Here is a 21,009-nt window from a genome sequence, read left to right on the forward strand (position 1 = left end):
GGCTGCCTGGGAGCAACCAGGCTCAGACCCGCCTCTAACACCCCAACCACTGCTGGTCTCATCAATGACCCCCTTTCTGGTTTCCTCGGATTCACCTTTTTCTTGCCCTAACCACAGCCAAGTTCTCCAGGGTCAATTACCAAAACCCTCCATCTTTCACTCCCTACTACCTCCTAGGTCATCTTGCATATACCTTCTAAAATAATCCCCCAAACGTCATTTTCATCATAATAATCTACTCAAGAACTGCTCAGGATTCCCTACTGTTTTATATCGAACTTTAGAATTCGGTAATGAAAACCCTTACTAAGAATCATAAAAAGGGTTCTGTGGTTAAATAAACCGGTGAAATATTATAACCACTTAAGGAACAGTGTATTTCAGCATATTAAATGCTCTGAGAAGTCCTGCAGGAAAGCAAACATACTCCGACTTTGTTTAATCTGTGGTTTCCATATTTATTTGAGCACGTAACATCATTTTTTTCAAGTAATGCCCATCAATGTTGCATGGATCTAATGCTCTATGAAATATTTTAGGAAACACTGTGGTAACATCTGGTTTTGAAAAACTGAGATAAAAAAATCTCTCTAGGGTTTATTGTAATCTATGAAAATCCTGTTTGGTCCTGTAATTTCACCTTCGCAAGACCTTTTACCGCCTCCTTTCCCTGGATTGGTAACACTGATGACGATGAGGAGGATGAAGATGATACAAGAAATCAGCCTCTATGCTTGACACACACCAGATACACATCTGTAGCCTCACAGCTCCAGAAACTTCCAGACCTCAAACTCTCCCACCAGAACACAACTCAAAAAGAGACCGGAAAGGAACAGTTCTCCTCACCCTGGTTTGGTTCACCTTCGCCTTTTCACCCTTGGCCTCATAGGTCAGGGCTGGTTTCTGCATTGGCACATTTAAAAGGCACCTCACAGAGCACCTGGGTGGCTCAGCCATTGGGCGTCTGCCTTCGGCTCAGGTCATGATCTCAGGGTCCTGGGATCGAGCCCCGCGTCGGGCTCCCTGCTCAGCAGGAAGTCTGCTTCTCTCTCTCCCTCTGCTCCCAAGCATCCCACTGCTTGTGCTCTCCCACTCTCTCTCTCTCAAATAAATAAAAAATCTTAAAAAAAAATAAGAGGCACCTTACAAAATGAACTTATATTTTGATTCCCTTTTCTCACAATCTGGAAAACCAAACACGGATCAACGTTATTTTACCCACCGGGGAAGTTTCTCCACTGGGATTCTGGCATCTTGAGCTTCAGGGTCTGGAGCACTGAAGTAAACAGTATTAGAAAAGAAACAATGTCATTGGTATAATCGAAGAACAAAGAGATAACATAACCCAATGAGTCTGTGTATTTGCCTGGCAGCACATGGTTCAAAACCCATAATTAATACATGCTGACTTAGAAGGGTACAAGAAGGACAGACACCAAACAATTAACTACCAGTGATTTTACCTCAAAAGAGGGAATGTGTATGTGGGGAGGGGGGTGGAGCAGCCAGTATGCTAAGGGGGAGTTTCATGATACGCACTGTATACATCATCATGATTTGACTCTTCTGCAATGATACTGTATCAATATATTACTTCTATAATTTACACTGCTTTAAAATGGCCAGGTAAAATTTTTCTCAATATTCTGAGTCTACTCTTATTTTTTAACTTAATTATAATAATAGTACATGTTCCTCATAGAATTGTTAGAAAATTCTAGAAAGTGAAAAAGAAGAAATCAAAATTTCCCATAATCCCAGCTTGATAATCACTATTAATATTTTGTTTTATTCTCTAGTGGTCTTTTACCTATATACAGATATACCAACATGAAGGGTGTGTGTGCGCACACATATTAGATAACAGATCCTATGGTTTTCACTTAGCATTGTAAATTTTGAGCAAGATATTTCTTCTATCAGATGGATGTACTGTATCTAGTCTTATTTCTCACAAATATCCATGGGACTCCCAGGCTAAAGTTCAATTTCCTTACATTTATGTTCAACTGAAAAGAGAAAACAACACACACTCGTTCTGGAGGGCAGTATAATTACCCTTTCCCTGATAAAGCCGGACAAATTGGACTCTTGTAATTCTCAGCCACAATGTCACAAGAGGTACAGCGAGTTTTAAATAAGCTACCTGAAAAACATGAATCCAACAAGACCAGAATTTAGTATAATTAAGACCAATTGTCTCCATGTCTGAAGGGGTACAAAATAATTGAGTTTTTATAGGTTCATGTTAGCAAATGGGCCTGCCCTAGGTATCAAGGGAAATACAAAGGCGTGCAGAGGTCCTGAGTAAGCGGAGAGCATCTACCTTCTGGACTCCGTAATCTGGAAGGGAGAGAGCGAAAATCACTTACTACATGACTAATGAGCTCTCGAACGACCTCGATGTGCAGGTGGATTTGAAGTGTTCAGTAGGGCAGATGAAGCCAAAGTAAACCAAAGGGCATGGTTTACTACATATATGATTGATAAAGGTTCCATACCTTGGATGTATTTGCAAAATCTTAATTTTGACCTAACAAATTTTGAATCTTTTATACAAAAGCCACTCAATAAATACATAATCAACTAGTACATGAAGCAAATAATTATTAAAATTAGTGACCATTTCTTGAGCTAAGCTGGTAACGGTGACTGTAATTCATCAGATGTTCGTCTCGTGCCCAGCGCTGCACTGAGCCCGTCCACACCAGAGTGGATGTGTATTGCTCCATTCCGTCCAGCATTCCTTCCTCGGGAAGCCATCTCTCTTCTACCCCATCCGAGCGGAAGGAGCTGTTGATCGCATCCCAGAATACAAGCTTAGGCCCACGCTCCAGACTGGTCCAATCACGGTACCTAATCCGTTACTCTCAGTGGCCTGATGGGACAAAGGCCAGCCCTGGCCATTTCAGCCGGCGAACCACAGAAGGGCCTTTTGAGGAGAACAATGAGTTCTGGTTGTTGTCTAGAACACTTCCACGGACACGTTTGGGTGAGAGCCAGAAAGGCCCAGTATCGGACTCTGTAGGAAGAGTGTCAACAGCTTGGAAGGGAACCCGGAGACGAGAGAGGAGCAGCCTTTTAGGGAATGCTATGTCACCGATCCCCAAGAAGGCACAGAGCATGGAAGATCTGATCTGATCTCAGCTCAGGTCCTGATCTCAGAGTTGTGAGTTTGAGCCCCGCCTTGGGCGTGATGCATCTTAAAACTGATGGCATCTTGGGGCGCCTGGGTGGCTCAGTTGTTAAGCGTCTGCCTTCAGCTCAGGTCATGATCCCAGGGTCCTGGGATCGAGCCCCGCATCAGGCTCCCCGCTCTGCGGGAAGCCTGCTTCTCCCTCTCCCACTCCCCCTGCTTGTGTTCCCTCTCTCGCTGTGTCTCTCTCTGTCAAATAAATAAAATCTTTAAAAAAAAACCAAAAAAACAAAAACAAAAAAACTGATGGCATCTTTAGTTTGATGAAAGGCGGGGCTTTCTTTTGTTTTTACCTAAATTAGAAGAGAGTTCTACTCATCTGCAACCCCCAAAGTCCCAACTAAGATGCACATATTATCTTATTTAATCCTTAAAACAACCATAAGATAGGTGTTAACATCACCATTTTATACATTTATGCATGGCAAGTGACACCACCTACATTCTGAAACTGCAGAGAAATGAGCCACATGGACAGACCCTGTGGAAGAAGGTGCCAACAAGACACTCAGTCAGTCCTACTGCTAGAACACAAACACGAGATAGGACCCAAGTGAACCGTGCTCGACTGCCATGATCCCAGGCAAAAATGGGCAACGTCACTGCACACCCACAGAAACCAGCAACATTCTCCATGCGGCCACTGCTTCTAGAAATTCCACAATTAGAAATGCATTCCTTGGGATGGAAGTTTGGTAGGCTCTTAAATACAAATGCCCTTGGGAAGAAATCTTGCATACCATGTATGCCCTTGTATGAATGAATTTATTAGATTTTTGGTGAGCTCCAAGCCGGGGGGTTGGGGGGAGAGGATAAAAGAGGACGCAAGGGAAAAGGAGGGAGAGAAGGGAAGCCAGCAGGATACAAGACAATCTCCTCGGGTGTCATAAACTTGGTGGGCTGGCAGCAATGAAGGTCACCGATCTGGCAACTTCCCTAAAGGCTTGCTGGCTGAGCAGAAGCACGGCCTCGGGGGAGAGAGCCAACTGGGGACAAAGGGAAAGTAAATGGCTACCCCCAAGAATGCCAGAGTCTTAGTTGTCCCCAGCCTCCCATTTCCCCTCAGCCCAGCTGGGCACTTGCACTCCTGCGGTGTAATGCTGTAATGCGCACACCAGACGCCTGGGGCATCTTGTTAAAATGCAGATTCTGATTCAGTGCCTCCGGGGTTGGGGGGGAATGGCAGGACTTGTGTTTTGAAGTCTGGTTCCCCTCCCCGCGTGAGGGCCCCTCACCATGGATTTCCAGAAGGTTCTTGGTGCCAGCCCTGCGGTGCAGCTCATCGATGTTTTGAGTGATGACCGTGACTTGTCGCCCCTGCCCGCGCAGCCGGGCCTCACATTCAGCGATGGCCACGTGCCCCGGGTTTGGCTCCTTGCTCAGCATGACCTCCCGCCGGTAGTGGTAGAACTCCCACACCAGGGAAGGGTTTCGCGCAAAGGCCTGTGGGGTGGCCAGGTCCTGGTGGGGGAGGAGGGGAGAAGAGGCGGGAGTCAGAGAGGGAAGGCCAGGATGCACGAATGCTCTGGGCCACAGAAGCAGGCGGCTTCTGGAGGGAGCAAGCTGGAACACACCTGCCGGAGATCCACGCAGTGTGGCAGACTCAGGACAGGGCCCCCAAATATATAGGACATCGATTTCATTTATCCAGGAAAAAAAAGTAAAATGCAAAATGCCCACTTAAGATATAATGGCCATAGCTGAGAAACTCAGTTTTTTTATAAAACTATAATTATAGGTGCACGCATACATGCAACTATGCATATAAAAAACAGGATATATATTAACAGAATATATAAAAATATATTTTTAAAGGATGATTCCTCTTCTAAGATGGGAAAAATCTCATCCACGGCGAAAGAGAGGAGAGTCGTTGTTGTCTGGGCTGCAAGCCGATGAGAAAGGCCACAAGGGAACCTCTGGCAACGACTGAAATCGTTTTTATCTTGGGGCTCCTGGGTGGCTCAGTCAGTTGGGGGGCATCTGCCTTCAGCTCAGGTCCTGATCCCAGGGTCCTGGGATCGAGTCCCGCATAGGGCTCTCTGCTCAGCAGGGAGTCTGCTTTTCCCTCTCCCCCTGCTTGTGCTGTCTCTCACTATCTCTCTCTTTCTCTCAAATAAATAAATAAAATCTTTAAAAAAAAATATTCTACATCTCGATTGTGGTGGTGGTGGTGGTATGCATTTTGTTGGACTATAAAGGTCACCCTTCTAGCTGGTAGTAGAGTCAGCCTTCATTTGGGGAGTGAATGGGGAGCAAACGTCTATGCTGTGGATTATCCACATCCACCCTGTACATCCTTCCTGCCCTCCACGCACACCACGAGTGGCCTGAAGCAGTTTACAGGTGCCACGGGAACATGTCTACGCATGTCCTTGGAACAGAGCTGGAGTCAGACACATTCTTCTTTGCTTCCCCACAAACTCTGAGCTGCTTTGACACCAATGACCGCCTCTCTCCTCTAGAAGAGCCCCCTGACCCCTCTGAGCCCCCACCCCCTGCTCCTCTAATTCAGGGACTGCTCTGTGTGGCTCCTCTCTCTCGTGGGACCCTAATGGCTCTCTGTGCTCCTTCCTCCCCTCCTTCACCTTTAAGGCAATGATCCCCACATCTACCTCCACGGGCTCAGTTGGAGGGCAGCAGAGGGGCGACAAAACATCCCACACATTTGCCAGCCTGAAGCATTTAATAGGGCAGGAAAGGTAGGTTCATTAACCCTTCACTTAACAAGACACTACCTACTAAAATTGGAATTCAGGGCGCCTGAGTGGCTCAGTTGGTTAAGCGACTGCCTTCCACTCAGGTCATGACCCCAGGGTCCCGGGATTGAGTCCCGCATCGGGCTCCCTGCTCATCGGGGAGTCTGCTTCTCCCTCTGACTCTCCCCCCTCTCACACTCTCTATCATTCTCTCTCTCTCAATAAATAAATAATCTTTAAAAAATAAATAAATAAATAACATTGGAATTCATGTACTGAAATAACTATTTATGATGGCCTTCATTCAACCAACAAAAGTCTATCAAGACTTACATGTGCCAGAGTTCTGGGAGCTGAGGACAGAGCAATGGATAAAACAGACAAAACCTGGGCACCTGGGTGGCTCAGTTGGTTAGGTCTCTGCCTTCGGCTCAGATCATGACCCAGGGTCCTGGGATCGAGTCCCGCGTCGGGCTCCCTGCTCAGTGGGACCTCCCTCTCCCCTCGTTCATGCTCTCTCTCTCAAATAAATAAATAAAAATATTTTAAAAAATAAAAATAAAAACAGACAAAACCTCCTACACTCCAAAACTAGGGGTTTCCTGGGCCAGGGTGAGGCAAGGAAGCTGAATGCATAAGGCTAAAGGTACATTCTGGGCCCAGGATGGCAGGTGGTGGCTACATTTGTTAAAATTCATTGAATGATACACTTCAAATTGGTGAGTTTTATTGTACGTACAGTTAATCCTTGAACAATGTGGGGCTAAGGGCACCGACCTCTGTGTGGTCAAAAATCTTCCGTGTAACTTTTGATCCCCCAGTTTAACTACTAATAGCCTGCTGTTGACGGAAAGCCTTACCAATAACAGAAACAGTCAATTAACACATATTTTGTATATGTAATATATACTGTATTCCTCAATAAAGTACACTAGAAAAAAATGTTATTAAAATCATAAGAGGGGGCGCCTGGGTGGCTCAGTCGGTTAAGCGACTGCCTTCGGCTCAGGTCATGATCCTGGAGTCCCTGGATCGAGTCCCGCATCGGGCTCCCTGCTCCGCAGGGAGTCTGCTTCTCCCTCTGCCCCTCCCCCCTCTCATGTGCTCTCTCTCTCCTCTCATCCTCTCTCTCAAATAAATAAATAAAATCTTTAAAAAAAATTATATATGTATAAAATGTGTATGTAACACACACACACACACACACACAACTTCACCAGGATAAGCAAATCCATAGAGACAGAAAGGAGACTGGTACTTGCCTAAGGCTGAGGGGGCGGAGAGTGAGTGCAGAGGGCACAAGGTTCCTTTTTGGGGTGATGACAATGTTCTAAAAATGGATTATGGTGGGGGCACCTGGGTGGCTCAGTCGTTGAGCGTCTGCCTTCGGCTCAGGTCATGGTCCCAGGGTCCTGGGATCGAGCCCCGCGTCGGGCTCCCTGCTCGGCGGGGAGTCTGCTTCTCCCTCTGCCCCTCCCCCCTCTCATGTGCTCTCTCTCATTCTCTCTCTCTCAAATAAATAAATAAAATCTATTAAAAAAATAAATAAATAAAATAAAATAAAATAAAATCATAAGAGGGCGCCTGGGTGGCTCAGTTGGTTAAGCGACTGCCTTCGGCTCAGGTCATGATCCTGGCGTCTCAGGATCAAGTCCTGCACTGGGCTCCCTGCTCAGCGGGGAGTCTGCTTCTCCCTCTGACCCTCCCCCTTCTCATGCTCTCTCTATCTCATTCTCTCTCTCAAATAAATAAATAAAATCTTTTAAAAAAATAAAATAAAATAAAATCATAAGAGAAAATACACTTACTGTGCTGTCCTGTATGTATCCATACCAAAATTACATTGTCCCTTTACAACATCAATCATCTGTCAGTGCCTACATCAATATTCTTATATATGATACAAAACACCGTAGATGATATACGTATTACTAGCAGTAAACATCAAATTAATAAAAGATAAGGTGAAAAAATTCATATTTATTTATGTGTGAAAATTCATATGCTGATAATGAAGAAGCACCAATATGATTGCTTTATGGTACCTAGTGCAATGGATAAAGTCACTTCAAGGTAGCTGGTCTACCCACTAAAGAATGAGTATAGTATCTTTAGGGCATTCAGCATTACAGTCATGCTCATCACGCAGTATTAGAAACACTGTTACATTTCGGCTCAGGTCATGTTCTGGGATCCTGGGATCAAACGCTCAGCGGGGAGCCTGCTTCTCCCTCTCCCTCTGCCCCTTCCCCGGCTTGTGCACTCGCACTCTCTCCCAAATAAATAAATAAAATCTTTTTTAAAAAAATTTGAAAAGTTCACAGGAACTTTAAAAATGTGTAATACTTAATTTCAGTATCTGTAGAAAAGTGATGAACTATGCTAACCACGATTTCTCCGACTCCACTTTAATTACTAGAAGAAATCTAAATCGTTACGTGAATAAATACAATCTCTACAGATCTAGAAAGTAAGGAGAGCGGCTGTTTTGTTTACGTCTGAGAACTTAATCATACACGCTTTGTGTTGTTGCCCAAATAACCAAGATGAGAGCCATGGTTAATTTCGGAACTTTGCCCCCTGCGTCAGGCACCAGGCTCCGAGTCAGACTCTGGCACGGCTTCATTCAAGAGAACTCTGCAGTATTCTGGAAACACGGCTCACCTGAGCTTGCCATTTTCTCCAGTAGCCCCCTGCTCCTCTGAAAGTCGGGACTCCGCTCTCAGCACTAACACCAGCCCCTGAAATGATGACCACGTGCTTTGCTTTTGCAAAAAACTTCCGAAAATCAGCCATATCTAAAGAGAGAATAAAATCTTTATAAATCCAGTGTACCGTGTGGGCATTTATATCCTGTATCAGTTGTTCATATTTTGACTTGACCTTGCGTGTAATGATACTTTAGGATCCCCAAATAAAAATCATTCCTGTACCAGGGGCACCTGGGTGGTTCAGTGGAGCGACCGACTCTTAGTTTCAGCTCAGGTCATGATCTCAGGATCGAGAGATCGAGCCCAATATCAGGCTCTGCACTGAGTGCGGAGTCCGCTTAAGATTCTCTCTCTTTCTCTGCCCTTCTCGCTCATGCTTTCTCTCTCAAATAAATACATCTTTTAAGAAAATAATAAAATAAAATAAATACATCTTTTTAAAAAATCATTCCTGTGCCATGAAGACGCTGTCCATGTGGCCTGCTGTACGAGTGTAAAGCATCTTAAAGAAAGAAGCAGGGTACACGACACTGGCTTTGAATCTTGACTCTGACTCCCAACCATCCATCCACCTGTGAGAAGTGAGAACCATCCATCTCTGCTCTGCTGGCTGTTTGATGTGCACAGGAGGGCCTTCCCAACAGCAGGCTGTTACAAAGATTTTTAAAAGCTAATGGATGGGGAAGCATCTTCCTTCGGAACAGTAAAAACAAGCTAGTGTAGGGGGGGTTGACCTCACGCCCACTGGAGTCCAAAGCCTTCCCTTCCTTCCAAATTCTGTTCCCTTTGGGGATCTTGCTAATTTCAGCTTCCCTCGACATCATTACAAGGTGAGGGTGAGGCCCCCTCCCCGGTGAACAGATGCTCTGCTCCAAACCTGGACACATAACCTTCTCCTTTACAACTCAAGTCAGAGTTGGACCTTTCAACAAGACGTCACCAGGGACTTGGGGAAACAGAAGGGAATTGAACACAGAGAATACCGTGACAGCAGGTAACCATGGTCATAGACTATAGCTTGCTCTCTGGGACGGAGTGCCTTGTTCTGCACATCCAGGTATTCCCCGACTTGATCTCTGTCCATCAGGGGCAGCAACCACCATTCGAGGAGGACTGCCTGTGCCCCAGGCTCTGCACCAAGCACTGTACATGGACTACAAGGTAGAATCCGCCCCTGGAACAAATGTCCTCATCCCAGGTTTAGAATGAGGAGCTAGACTTGGAAATGTCATTGTTGCTCCTGGGCAACAGAGATTCGGTTAGGACAGGGCATGTGTCTGAGCGACACCCCTCTCTCCCAGGCACCGTGGCTCTGCAAGCCCTTGTTTGCGGGGTACGTAAGTGCTATGGGGTATGTAAGTGCTATGTACATAAGCAGTACAGAGCTGAGAAACTCCCTCTTCTGCCCTCCCCGCCCCCACCCGGGAGAAGCAAATGCCGGACCAGCAATGCCTATGGCCCCAACACAGACATCTTCTAACCTATGCTAATGGACTGCAGATTTTGGCAAAAGTACGAGTGAGTTCTTCAGCTGATGCAGCAGGTTAATCCCTGGAATGAATGAGCATCCCCTGAGAGACGGAACCCTGGACAGGCAGGTTGGAAAAAAAGAGAGCTAGTGGGATGGGGGCAGAGAGACAATGAACTGAGATATGAACGAGAATGTGACTTCATTTTGTACCCCGAGCTGGTAAGACAGATCCCATTAGTTTCTCACGCATCAATGCCTCCCTTCCGAGGCTTCATCCTCGTAAGCCCAGAGTCACCCCCATGACTGGCCCATGACTGAGAATCTTAATAAAGACCCCATCTCCTCTCCCCTTCCCCTCCTCTCTGGCTGCTGGGAAGAAGGCACAGGGAGTAAAAGCAGACTCTCAGAAACAAAGAAGGAGAGGCTCCTCTCCAAGCACATTCCTGAAGCTCACTGGGATCATGTTTCCAGCAGCCTAAGTCCCAAAGGACTGAAAATGGTGCCGGCACACTGTCCCCTTGGGGCATAACCAGCCCAACCATTTGCCAACCCTGCCAAAGCTTAGCCCATGTTTATATCCCCTTTGGAGTTAGACCAGTGTGACAAATGAGGCGCACGAAAGCCGTCCCACTGGGAAGAATTTGAAAAAAGAAACCCAGTCTGGGTGGACTGGAGTGTGCAGTCTAATCTAATCTCCTGAAAGAACAAGATGCGTACCTTAAGAAAAGGTACGAGTACTTTACTAAGGACGATTTGTGTGACTCCTGGGTTCAAACCCTACAAATGTCCTCAAGGACTTCAAAGTTCACCCATAAAGCTTTCCCTAGCCCTAAATGTTGTTGTTGTTGTGGTTTTTTTTACCTGAAATGTAAACTCTGTCATCCTACTGATGAGTAGGTCCTAGGTCAAAATGACTTCTATTAAGGTTCCACTTTAAGCAACTTCTAGAAACAAAACAGTCAACTCAGGTTTGGCTCTTGGAAAACAGGATGTAAATATAATAATGTTAATGTGGTAGAAAATCTTAAAAAGAAGAAGAGGGAGAAAAGAAAAAAGGGCATTTCCCAACTACTAAGGGAAAACACCCCAGGACATTTTGCAGTTCCAAACCCAGATGGCCCACTCTGGGCAGAAGTCAGGCACACACTTGCAGGTCCCCCATGGCCTCTAGCAGCCTGCCCTGTCCTCCACAGCCAGGAACACCAAGGGATTCGGTTGTTTTCCATTCCTGAGCTTGGGCAAAATGGAAGGAGGGGCTGTTATGTCTGAGCACACCTGCAGTATTAGAAAAAGTTATCCAAAAAAATAGGCTAAAAGAGGTCAGCTTGGCCTTTCGATAACATGCTAAAGCATGTTTCACAGGCCCACCAAAGATCCTTTATTGTATAAATAGGCTCTATATTTACTACAGACTAAGGGCCCAGGTAGAGACAGGAACCCTACCCGTGCAGAACACTCAACTCGGTATCACCCTGAAGGACAGCTTTCCCCTCTTGCTGAGAGGTGAGGGCTTTAAAAGACAAGTCCTATGTGAGAAGCCTGAGTGCAAATATTCTAGGAGAAGCAATAAAACGTCTCCAAAGGACTTCAACTTGACTACCGAGAGATTATCCGGGATCCTGTCCCGGAAAGGGTTTGCCTGAGGGGAGAACAGCAGTGTGGCTTTCTCCAAAATCCTGCCCAGCACCCACTCCACTACAGACATCCCCCCCTCAAAGTGCAGGAACTCTCAGATGCTTCAAATTCCACCGGAGACAAAGGGGTAGCAGGCTGAGAAAGACCTACTTGAACTTGGTCGAGCCATTTTTGGGCAAATCCAGGTTCCAGAGGAGGCTGGAGACTTCAGTCCACAATACAGCCCGTAAAGTAATCGGCGGGGGACAAACTGAAGAGGTTGCATCAGGTTTTCTTTGTGGTACTAATTCCTGAGATGGGCTTTGGGAAAAAACCACAGAAACAAATAGAATCAACTTGTATTTGTACATATAAATACGTAAGGATGCCCTCTACAAAAATCATGAGTATCGGATCTTGATGGTGTATTCCTCCTCTAAACCAACTGTTTTCCATTTGTGTTCTCAAGCACTCCCAGAGGCCCTGGTGCAGTGGTTCTCAAACACTTGTCCCCACACCACCAGGGGCAACAGCACCTGCGGCCCTGTTAGAAATGCAAAGTCAGGGGCTCTACCCCAAACCCACTGAATCAGAAACTTTGCAGGTGGGGGCCCATGTCTGTCTCCAGCTGATTCTGACGAATGCTCAAGTTTGAGAAACACTGACTTAGAGGCTTGGGAAGGGGTGAGATGTGAAAATTCATCTGAAACACAAGTTCTGTTGCTTTTTAAAAGGTATGAAAAGGTAAGAAAAAGCTAGGTCTTCTCAACTTTTGGTCAAAATACCATTTCTATGGGAATGTAAATTCTGAGAGTGGAACCAGGCAGGGAAGACATGTCATATGACAACAAATAAGATCAAGAGGACATCAAGTCAAAGGAACCTGAGACTTCAAGCACATCTAGTAAATTTTGATCCATCCCTGAGGAATTTTATGAAAGAAAAACAGAGAGAAGGACAATATTTGGATCAATGACACCAAGAGGATAACTGGCAGGGCTGACTTCTATCTGGTGGGTAAATTGTTGGAAGGACTCAGAATTAAAGGTCTGTAGATCTAGAAAACAGAAAAATAACACATTTATCAAAACTTTATAATCCCTTTGGAAGACAACCTACCAAAATTACAAGTGCATTTTCCCTCTGACCTAGCAATCCCAAGTGTGGAAAATTTTAAAACAGTAAGAGTTGCCCACATCCAAAATGACATATCTATAGTTGTTCTTTAGATCCCTGTGATTGAGAGCAAGAGACTGGAAACAACCTAACTGTCCATCTATGAGGGATGAGATTGATAAACAATGGCACATTCACAATACACTGCATGACAAAAATGGATGTGTGTATGATTCTACCAGTAGGACATTCTGGAAGGGACAAAACTATGGGGACAGAAAATATTGGTCACCTGAGCAGGGAGGAGTGAATACATAAAGGGGCATGAGGGGATTTTCAGGGGTGACAGAATTGTCCTACGTCTTGATTATGGTGGTGGTTACACGATCATGTCTGTCAAAACCCATAGAACACTACACTAAAAATGGGTTAATTTTCCTGTATGTGAACTATAAAATAGTTTAAAAATAAAAGTACTAGGCATAGGGTGTCAGTTTTGTAAGATAAAGAGAGTTCTGGAGATTGGTTATGCAACAATGTGAATGTACGTACTTAACACTATTGAACTGTTGCCCCAAAAATGGTTAAGATGGTAAATTTTTAGGTTATGTGTATTTTACTACAATTTAAAAAAAACAAATGAGGGGCACCTGGGTGGCTCAGAAGTTAAGCATTTGCCTTCAGCTCAGGTCATGATCCCGGGGTTCTGGGATCGGGCTCCCTGCTCCACGGGAAGCCTGCTTCTCCCTCTCCCACTCCCTCTACTTGTATACCTTCTCTTGCTGTCGCTCTGTCAAATAAATAAATAAAATCTTTAAAAAAAAAATGAACAAAGTGATTAAATGTGATTTGCTGGTTGATTCAGTATTTATAAGCAGATAGCTAGCTCACTGACTTCAGAAGTGATGGCTGGTATCAGCAGGGCAGAGGATATCAAGAGAGGTTAAAAATAAATGTCTGGAAGATGAGGCTCAAAAACCTGTTACTAAAAAAATTTTTAAATTTAAAAAAATAAAATAAGAAAATTTTAAAAGCCTATTAGTGCCAAATCAGATTTATTCCACAAATCATTCCAATGTGCAGATCTCACATGCTTAATAAAAAAAAAAAAGAAAGACATTCTCTCTAACCTTTAATTTTTTTAATGTAAGCTCTATGCCTAGCATAGGGCTTGAATTTACAACCCCCAAATCAAGAATTGCATGCTCTACCAAGAGACCCAGCCAGGCACCCCAAGACTCTAGAACCTTGACAGACATCTCCAGAATAATGTTGAGGGGAAAAAGCCAGATGCAATAGTGTTTTGTAAGAGAAAGAGGAGACAGAAGTATAAACCATAGTACTGATCTGCATTTGCATTAAAAAAAGGGAAGAATTCCCAATTTATTAGTAAAAAGAGTTGAAGGTTGGTGGGAAATAGGATGTTTAGAGACAAGAGGAGCAGCAAGGATTTTCAATACATGTGTTTGTATGTTGTTTACAGTGTCCGTGTTCTCCAGCAAAAGACCACAAACACACCTGTAGTTGAGCAAGTTGCAAGGAGAGAGAAACACGCTATAAAGACGTGCAGGGTCTCAGGAACAGTGATAGAAAGGATTTATTACAGGATTGGGGCTTGTGTTAGGAAGGTTAGGGAGGGTTTGTGGAAGCAAGGCTTTGTTCTGGACTGCAAGCCTTCAGGAGACAGGATACCTTGGTTATCTAAGTGCATCTTACCTAAAAGGTACAAGGAGTAAAACAGGGCTCAAGTTGGGATCAAGAAGCAGCAGTCGCTCCTATTAGCCTGTATAGGAGGATGTTGTGTCATTTTTTGTGGTTTAGAAAATGTTCTTGTTTTTGTTCGGGTTCAGACCTAATTACAGATTTGTCCTGTTTTTGTGCTGATTCACCGTGGTCATGGGGGAGCCTTGTCTGATGTTGGTGTTCTGTGAACACCAGGGTCCATTGCATAGTGCCGGGGCAGAAAAAAATGGAAGCAAACCAAATGTCCATCAACTTGTAAAGGGGTTAAAACAAAACAAAACAAAATTTAAAAACTGTGGTCCATCCATACAATGAAATACTATTCCACAATGAAAAGAACAAACTGGTAATACACGCAAAAACATGGGTGAGTTTTTCAAGTGTTATGCAATAGTAACTCGACAGAAGAAAAACCCAGCAGACCCTACCTTACCTAAGCGATCAAAATTAACATCACCAGTAATAAGACATACTGACTCCACCTACCTCCTTAGAGGATACAGTAAGAAGGGCAAAACATCACTTCTGCAGTATTTTTCCCCAAAATGCATTAGTTCAATTTAATTATTAAGAATACATCTGACAAACTCCAATTGAGGAAGCAGTCTACAGCAAAATTGGCCAGTACTCTTCAAAAAAATTTACCAAGTTTATGAAAAATAAACACTGGGCACTTGTCCCAGGTCGCAGACTAAGGAGACATGACAAAGAAATGCACTGTGGGATTCTGGATTGGATTCAAGACACGAAAAGGGACACTAGTGGGAGAATTGGCAAAATTGAATGAAGTCTGCAAAATTAGCAAATAATACTGTGACAATGTCCATGTCCTGGTTTAGATCCTTGTATTCTAGTTTGGTCAGATGTTAACCTTAGGGGAAATTGGATAAATAGTATATGGGAACTCTGTGTACTCTTTTGCAACATTTCTGTTGCAAACTTATTTCAAAGTAATAAATAAAAAATAAAGAAAAACATTATGCTAAGCAAAAGAAGCCAGAACAAAAAAACCTACACACTATTTGAGACCATTTGTACGATATTATGAAAGAACAAAACTATAGGTACAGAAATCACATCCAGAAATCATATCCATGGCTTCCAGGGACTGGGGGTGGGGGGAGAGAGGGAGAGCCAGGGAACTCTTCTAAAGCAGTGGAAAATTCTATTTTTTTTTTAATATTTTATTTATTTATTTGACAGAGAGACACAGTGAGAGAGGGAACACAAGCAGGGGGAGTGGGAGAGGGAGAAGCAGGCTTCCTGCTGGGCAGGGAGCCCGATGTGGGACTCGATCCCAGGACCCTGAGATCATGACCTGAGCAGAAGGCAGGCACTTAATGACTAAGCCACCCAGGTGCCCCAAGAAAATTCTACGTCTTTATTTTGTGGTGGTTTTCAAAAACTCATGGAACTATATAATAAGAAGAATGAAATTTCATAACATGTATGTTGTATTTCAGTAAACCTCACTTAAAAACAAGAAGCATGTTGACAAATTTTCATCATAACCTGTCTCTGCTGTAATCAAAAAGACCAGACAAGAAGCTTGGAATTGAGAAAAAGAGTAGGTTAGAGAAAAGTGGTATAGCGCTGGTTTCCAGAACAACCTCAAGGGACAAGACTCTCTAGCTGCCTGGAGTTCTTTCTGCAGAGAAGGAATGCAGGTCAGAGCCAAGGGAAGACCAAAAAAGGCGTCTGTCTGGCTTACCGGCTGCTGGGGGAGCAGGTGGGCTGACTTGGGACGCGTTGGAACCCTGGGGAGCAGCCTGCAGCCTGCAACACTGGGAATGCTGGACCGTCATGAAGATCACCCCAGTGCCCTGTTTAAAGGACGTAGGGGGGAAATGGCTTGGCGTGATTTTCAGCCAGCATTGGCATCATAGGCTTTTGACAAACTTCAATTTATTTGGAAAAACTATTATTTGAAACACCTCAGTAAGGAACAAGTGAGGTGTTACGATAGTTTGTTTTTTTTAATTATGGAAAAATTTAAACATATACAAAAACTGAACTCATGCTTCCATCACCCAGAGTCAATAATTAGCAAGAAATGCTTCATTTGAGGATCTCAGATCCATCTGAGGCTTTAAAATACTGTCATATGTATCATATGATCTCACTGATATGAGGAATTCTTAATCGCAGGAAACAAACTGAGGGTTGTTGGAGTGGGGGATGGGGTGGGAGGGATGGGGGTACTGGGTGATAGACACTGGGGAGCGTATGTGCTCTGGTAAGCGCTGTGAATTGTGCAAGACTGTTGAATCTCAGATCTGTACCTCTGAAACAAATAATGCAATATATGTTAAGAAAAAAAAAAAGAAGAAGAAGAAGGTAGCAGGAGGGGAAGAATGAAGTGGGGGAAATTGGAGGGGTAGACGAACCATGAGAGACGATGGACTCTGAAAAACAAACAGGGTTCTAGTGGGGAGGGGGGTGGGAGGATGGGCTAGCCTGGTGGTGGGTATTGAGGAGGGCACATTCTGCATGGAGCACTGGGTGTTATGCACAAACAATGAATCATGGAACACTTCATCTAAAACTAATGATGTAATGTATGGGGATTAACATAAGAATAAAAATAAATAAATAAATAAATAAAAAATAAAAATAAAATAAAATAAAATACTGTCATAGATGATCATTGTTAAACCTGCACATCTTGATAAAAACTGGGAAAATTAAAGTTCGCAATACTGCCTAGCTTGACCAAAACCTTCTTACGTATAGTATGAAATTACTTATGCTATCATTTTTAGCTTAATATATGCCTTTAGTTATTTCTCTCAAAGATGAAGATGTTTGATTCCACTGCTGCTTTCTAATACTTAAATTTGGAGACATCAGTTTGTTCCAGAAATGCTTTTCTTCTTCTGTAGGTTTTCAGATGTTTGCAAACATTCCTACTTACTATCAAAGACTTCTAGATAACTCCTGAATAAATGGTCATATTTTTTCTCAGACATGAAGGTAGGGTTTTAAAAGTCATTAAGAACTTCAAAGAATGTAAGGAATTAAAATCGAGGCGTCAACATAAAGCAACTAGCGATATTGCTCTTTGTCTAAAGTTCTTCTGCAAGAAGGTCTCAGTGATGGGTCTTCTACTGAACAGCTATGAAATGAAGGCAAATCTTCATTCTATTCTGAGCATGAGTATTGAATTTGTTGCTAATTATAAACAGCCGTCAAAATTTGAGAATATTGGGGTGCTGAACTGGTTTATTAGTCGATAGAGTATGCGACTCTGAATCTCGGGGTTTTGAGTTTGAGCCCCACATTGGGTATAGAAATCAATTAATAAAATCTTCAGAAAATTTTTTTTAAATGAGAATATTAAGGAATTTTTAATTGTATGATTGAGAAGATTAGGATGTATTATCTGGGTAAAATGTTACTAATTTTTCATCTAAGTTTTTCTACTCAAAAGTTTTCATTCTTGAGTAGTAAAATTACTTTCATCATAACACTGAAATCAAAATTAAAAAGTAGGAAAAAGGTTTACTTGCTCATGTTTCAACATTTCCAAAAATCACTAGTTTCTAGATTCTTTGCCTAGGAAATGCAATCACCAAGTACTTCTTGGGAAAACAGCTTTAGTTCTCATGTGAATTATGTCTAATGACCCACACATATATTACATAGATGGATGTATCCACACACTCGTGGACTATAATACAATTAAAACACTTTCTAAACATGTATATTATTTGTATTTCAAATCTTTTATCATACTAACTTATTAATTTATTAGTAGAATCTAAGTTTTTCGTGTCTATCTTAAGTAATGAATCAGAAAATTTCTGGTTTCAAGAAACCATTCCTCTTCCTGTTTTATTAGTGAACACTTCACATGATTTTTTTTAAAGAATGTGGGAAACGTTTTGCTAAATTTTCCATTAATTTAAAAGATGTTCTGCAAGTCTTTCAGTGAATGTGCAAACAAAGTAGAGATTAAATACAAAATATCTGGGGTGCCTGGGTAGCTCAGTTGGTTAAGCGTCTGCCTTCGGCTCAGGTCATGGGAGGGAGTCTGTTTCTCCCTCTCACTCTCCCTCTGGACGCTCTCTCTCAAATAAATAAAATCTTTAAAAAGTAATAAAATAAAATAAATACAAAACATTGACATGTTTTTGAACAGTGCGACCTGAAATGTACTTCCAAGATCAGAAATGCTCAGAACATAAGACTATTTTCAGATGCTCCCACAAAGTATTTACTGGAAGCATCTTCTGTGCCAACATTTATTTGCTTTTCTGGGGGGTCAGGGTGAGCAGTGGTTCTACCTTCCACAAGCTTACAGTCCTGTTCAAGAGGAAAACCAAATTTCTCTGGCAGCACAGGCCACCACTGTGCTGATTCAGTGACTGGAGAATTCCATTACTCTGCCTTTTATCTTCAGGGTGGGCAGACAGACCACAGAGGAGAAAATAAACTCATTCAGCAAACAGTCATTGGGAGCTTTCTGGGTATAGGGCTGGTTCCCCAAACATGGAGCTTACTCTGGGTGAATGGCAGTCCCCTGTTTAACCAGACTTTTGAAATCACCTACTGAATTAGAAAAAAAGAAAAATGTTCCCTGTGGCACCCTACCAATTCTGAAAAATACAGTAAATGAAATGAAAGGTTATATCAGGAATTGGAGATTAAAAAAAAAAAAAAAAACTTTTGGAAAAACAGTGATTTAAAGTAGGAACTGCAAAAACTTACACAAATAAAATACTTTTTGAACCCCTCTGAGCTAAGTAAGTGCAATGTACCAGTCCCCTGCCATGAAAACGGACACACTCATTCCCTCTCTCCCCTCTACCAACTGCTCTTGTCAAGGCTACCAGAGACCTCTATCCACCGTGCTAAACCCAATGGTCATTTGGATCCTCCTTCTTGGCCATGTCCAGCCTCTGACCCCTTTGATCACCTCTCCAGCAAACACTCGCTTCTTCTGGTTCCCCAACACCACGCTTTCCAGGTTTTCCTCCTACCTCTCTGGGTCTCCCATCCTCCCAGGTGCCAGACTGCATCCCGCCTCCAATGTCCAACAAACGGCTCCCACCTCACACAGCCCCACCCGACCTCCCGAACCTTCCCCACACCTTCTCCCCGCAAAGCTTAGGCATCTTCTTGAACCTGACCTCTCCCTTCCACAGCTCACACGCCACAGCCCGGCTGGTCCGCAAGTTCTGAGAGCTGCACCTTTCAACTCCGTCCCTGCTCCGACCCCTCCTCCCACGCCCGCAGCCACCAGCCCGGCCACCATCATCTGCCACCCGGGCTGCTGCCAGAGGCCACACTGGCTCCACTCAGACGGGACGCTCCGCTCAGAGCCCTCCCGCGGCTCCCCCTTCACAGCGACCTACGAGGCCCACCTGCTCCGGCCGCGTGACTTTGAACCTCGCTTCCTGCCCCCTCCCTCGTCTCTCGGGCGGCAGCTGCCCGTAGGCTATGCTCGGACGACACCCGGGCTCGGGGCTCCGCACGTGCAGCTGCCCAGCCCGGAGAGCCTCCGGGGGGGGGGGCTCTTCCCGCAGAAGCGGGGTGCGCTCCCCTCCCCCTCGCTCGCCCGCCCGTCAAGGACTCCGGAAGGGGGGAGCGCGCATGCGCCGGCCGGCACCGCCCCCGCCCCGCCTCGGCCCGGCCCGGCCCGCGGAGGTCCCGGTCGCGGACGGTGCGCGGGCCGAGCCGGGCCCCCAGGGCTGGAGCCGAGGAAGGCCGCCGGGCCCTCGGGTCGCGAGAGACGCACCTGCAGGAGGCGGGAACGGCGGCGGCCCTGGCGCGGGGGCGGGCCGGGCCGCGGGGGCGGGGGGAGGGGCGGGGCGGGGGGCGGGAGGAGGGGCGGGCCGGGCCGCGGGGGCGGGGGGAGGGGCGGGGCGGGGGGCGGGAGGAGGGGCGGGCCGGGCCGCGGGGGCGGGGGGAGGGGCGGGGCGGGCCGCGGGGCGGGCCGCGGGGCGGGCCGCGGGGGCGGGGGAGGGGCGGGCCGGCCCGCCTGCCCCGCTGCAGCGGCCCCTGCCGGAGACCCAGCGTGGCGGCGCTGGCGAACCCCGCGGGCCGCCCCCGCTCCTGGCTCCTGTCTGTGCCCCAGCGACGGTTGCTTTGCGGGATAGCGGAGCGGGGCAGGGGGCGGTGTCTTGCTGCGTCTTTGTGAGCATCCCTCGTATGTCGTGCATTATTACCTGCTTTCCTGTTTGAGCCCGCAGCTGGATTACCCAACTTCAGGAGAGAGCATTTCAAATGTTGGGGCAGCTCTCCCTGAAACGCTCTTTCCAGTGATGGTTCGTTGGGTTCCCAGGCACCCCCACTGTGATCTGTACCTGCGTGTCCGAAGGGAAGAGTTTGAGGGTCTCTAGGACTCGGTGAGCCATGTGGTTCCACGTGTCTGATTCCACTTAAAATCGCCCATCTTTCTCAGTTTTGATTCAGGCTTACCACCTGCACTACTTTCCTACAGTGGAATTGCTC

At 45.2% G+C, this 21,009-nt stretch overlaps 1 protein-coding gene across 8 annotated transcripts in view; it reads right to left on the reverse strand.

Moving 5' to 3' along the window:
- Positions 1 to 20,351, reverse strand: part of SIRT5 (sirtuin 5) — a 35,473-nt gene extending 15,122 nt beyond the window's left edge. The window contains exons 1-7 of one of the 8 annotated variants that reach the window (XM_064597158.1): positions 19,920 to 20,203; positions 16,265 to 16,376; positions 11,866 to 12,015; positions 8,563 to 8,696; positions 4,435 to 4,660; positions 2,062 to 2,149; positions 1,226 to 1,279 (exon numbers count right to left, since the gene is read on the reverse strand). In XM_064597158.1, coding sequence (XP_064453228.1) covers positions 1,226 to 1,279; positions 2,062 to 2,149; positions 4,435 to 4,660; positions 8,563 to 8,696; positions 11,866 to 11,980 — 617 coding nt within the window. In that variant the 5' untranslated portion in view covers positions 11,981 to 12,015; positions 16,265 to 16,376; positions 19,920 to 20,203. Of the gene's footprint in view, positions 1 to 1,225; positions 1,280 to 2,061; positions 2,150 to 4,434; positions 4,661 to 8,562; positions 8,697 to 10,941; positions 11,025 to 11,865; positions 12,016 to 16,264; positions 16,377 to 19,685; positions 19,708 to 19,919; positions 20,213 to 20,293 lie in introns of those variants that run through there. The other 7 variants (XM_045866352.3, XM_045866355.3, XM_064597161.1 and 4 more) reach the window with 7 other exon arrangements.
- Positions 20,352 to 21,009: the final 658 nt, after the last annotated feature.

The sequence above is a fragment of the Mirounga angustirostris genome, unplaced genomic scaffold (genome assembly GCF_029215605.1).
Source record: "Mirounga angustirostris isolate CCGP_5_RB_7025 unplaced genomic scaffold, mMirAng1.0.hap1 SCAF_8, whole genome shotgun sequence".
Classification (NCBI taxonomy): domain Eukaryota; kingdom Metazoa; phylum Chordata; class Mammalia; order Carnivora; family Phocidae; genus Mirounga; species Mirounga angustirostris.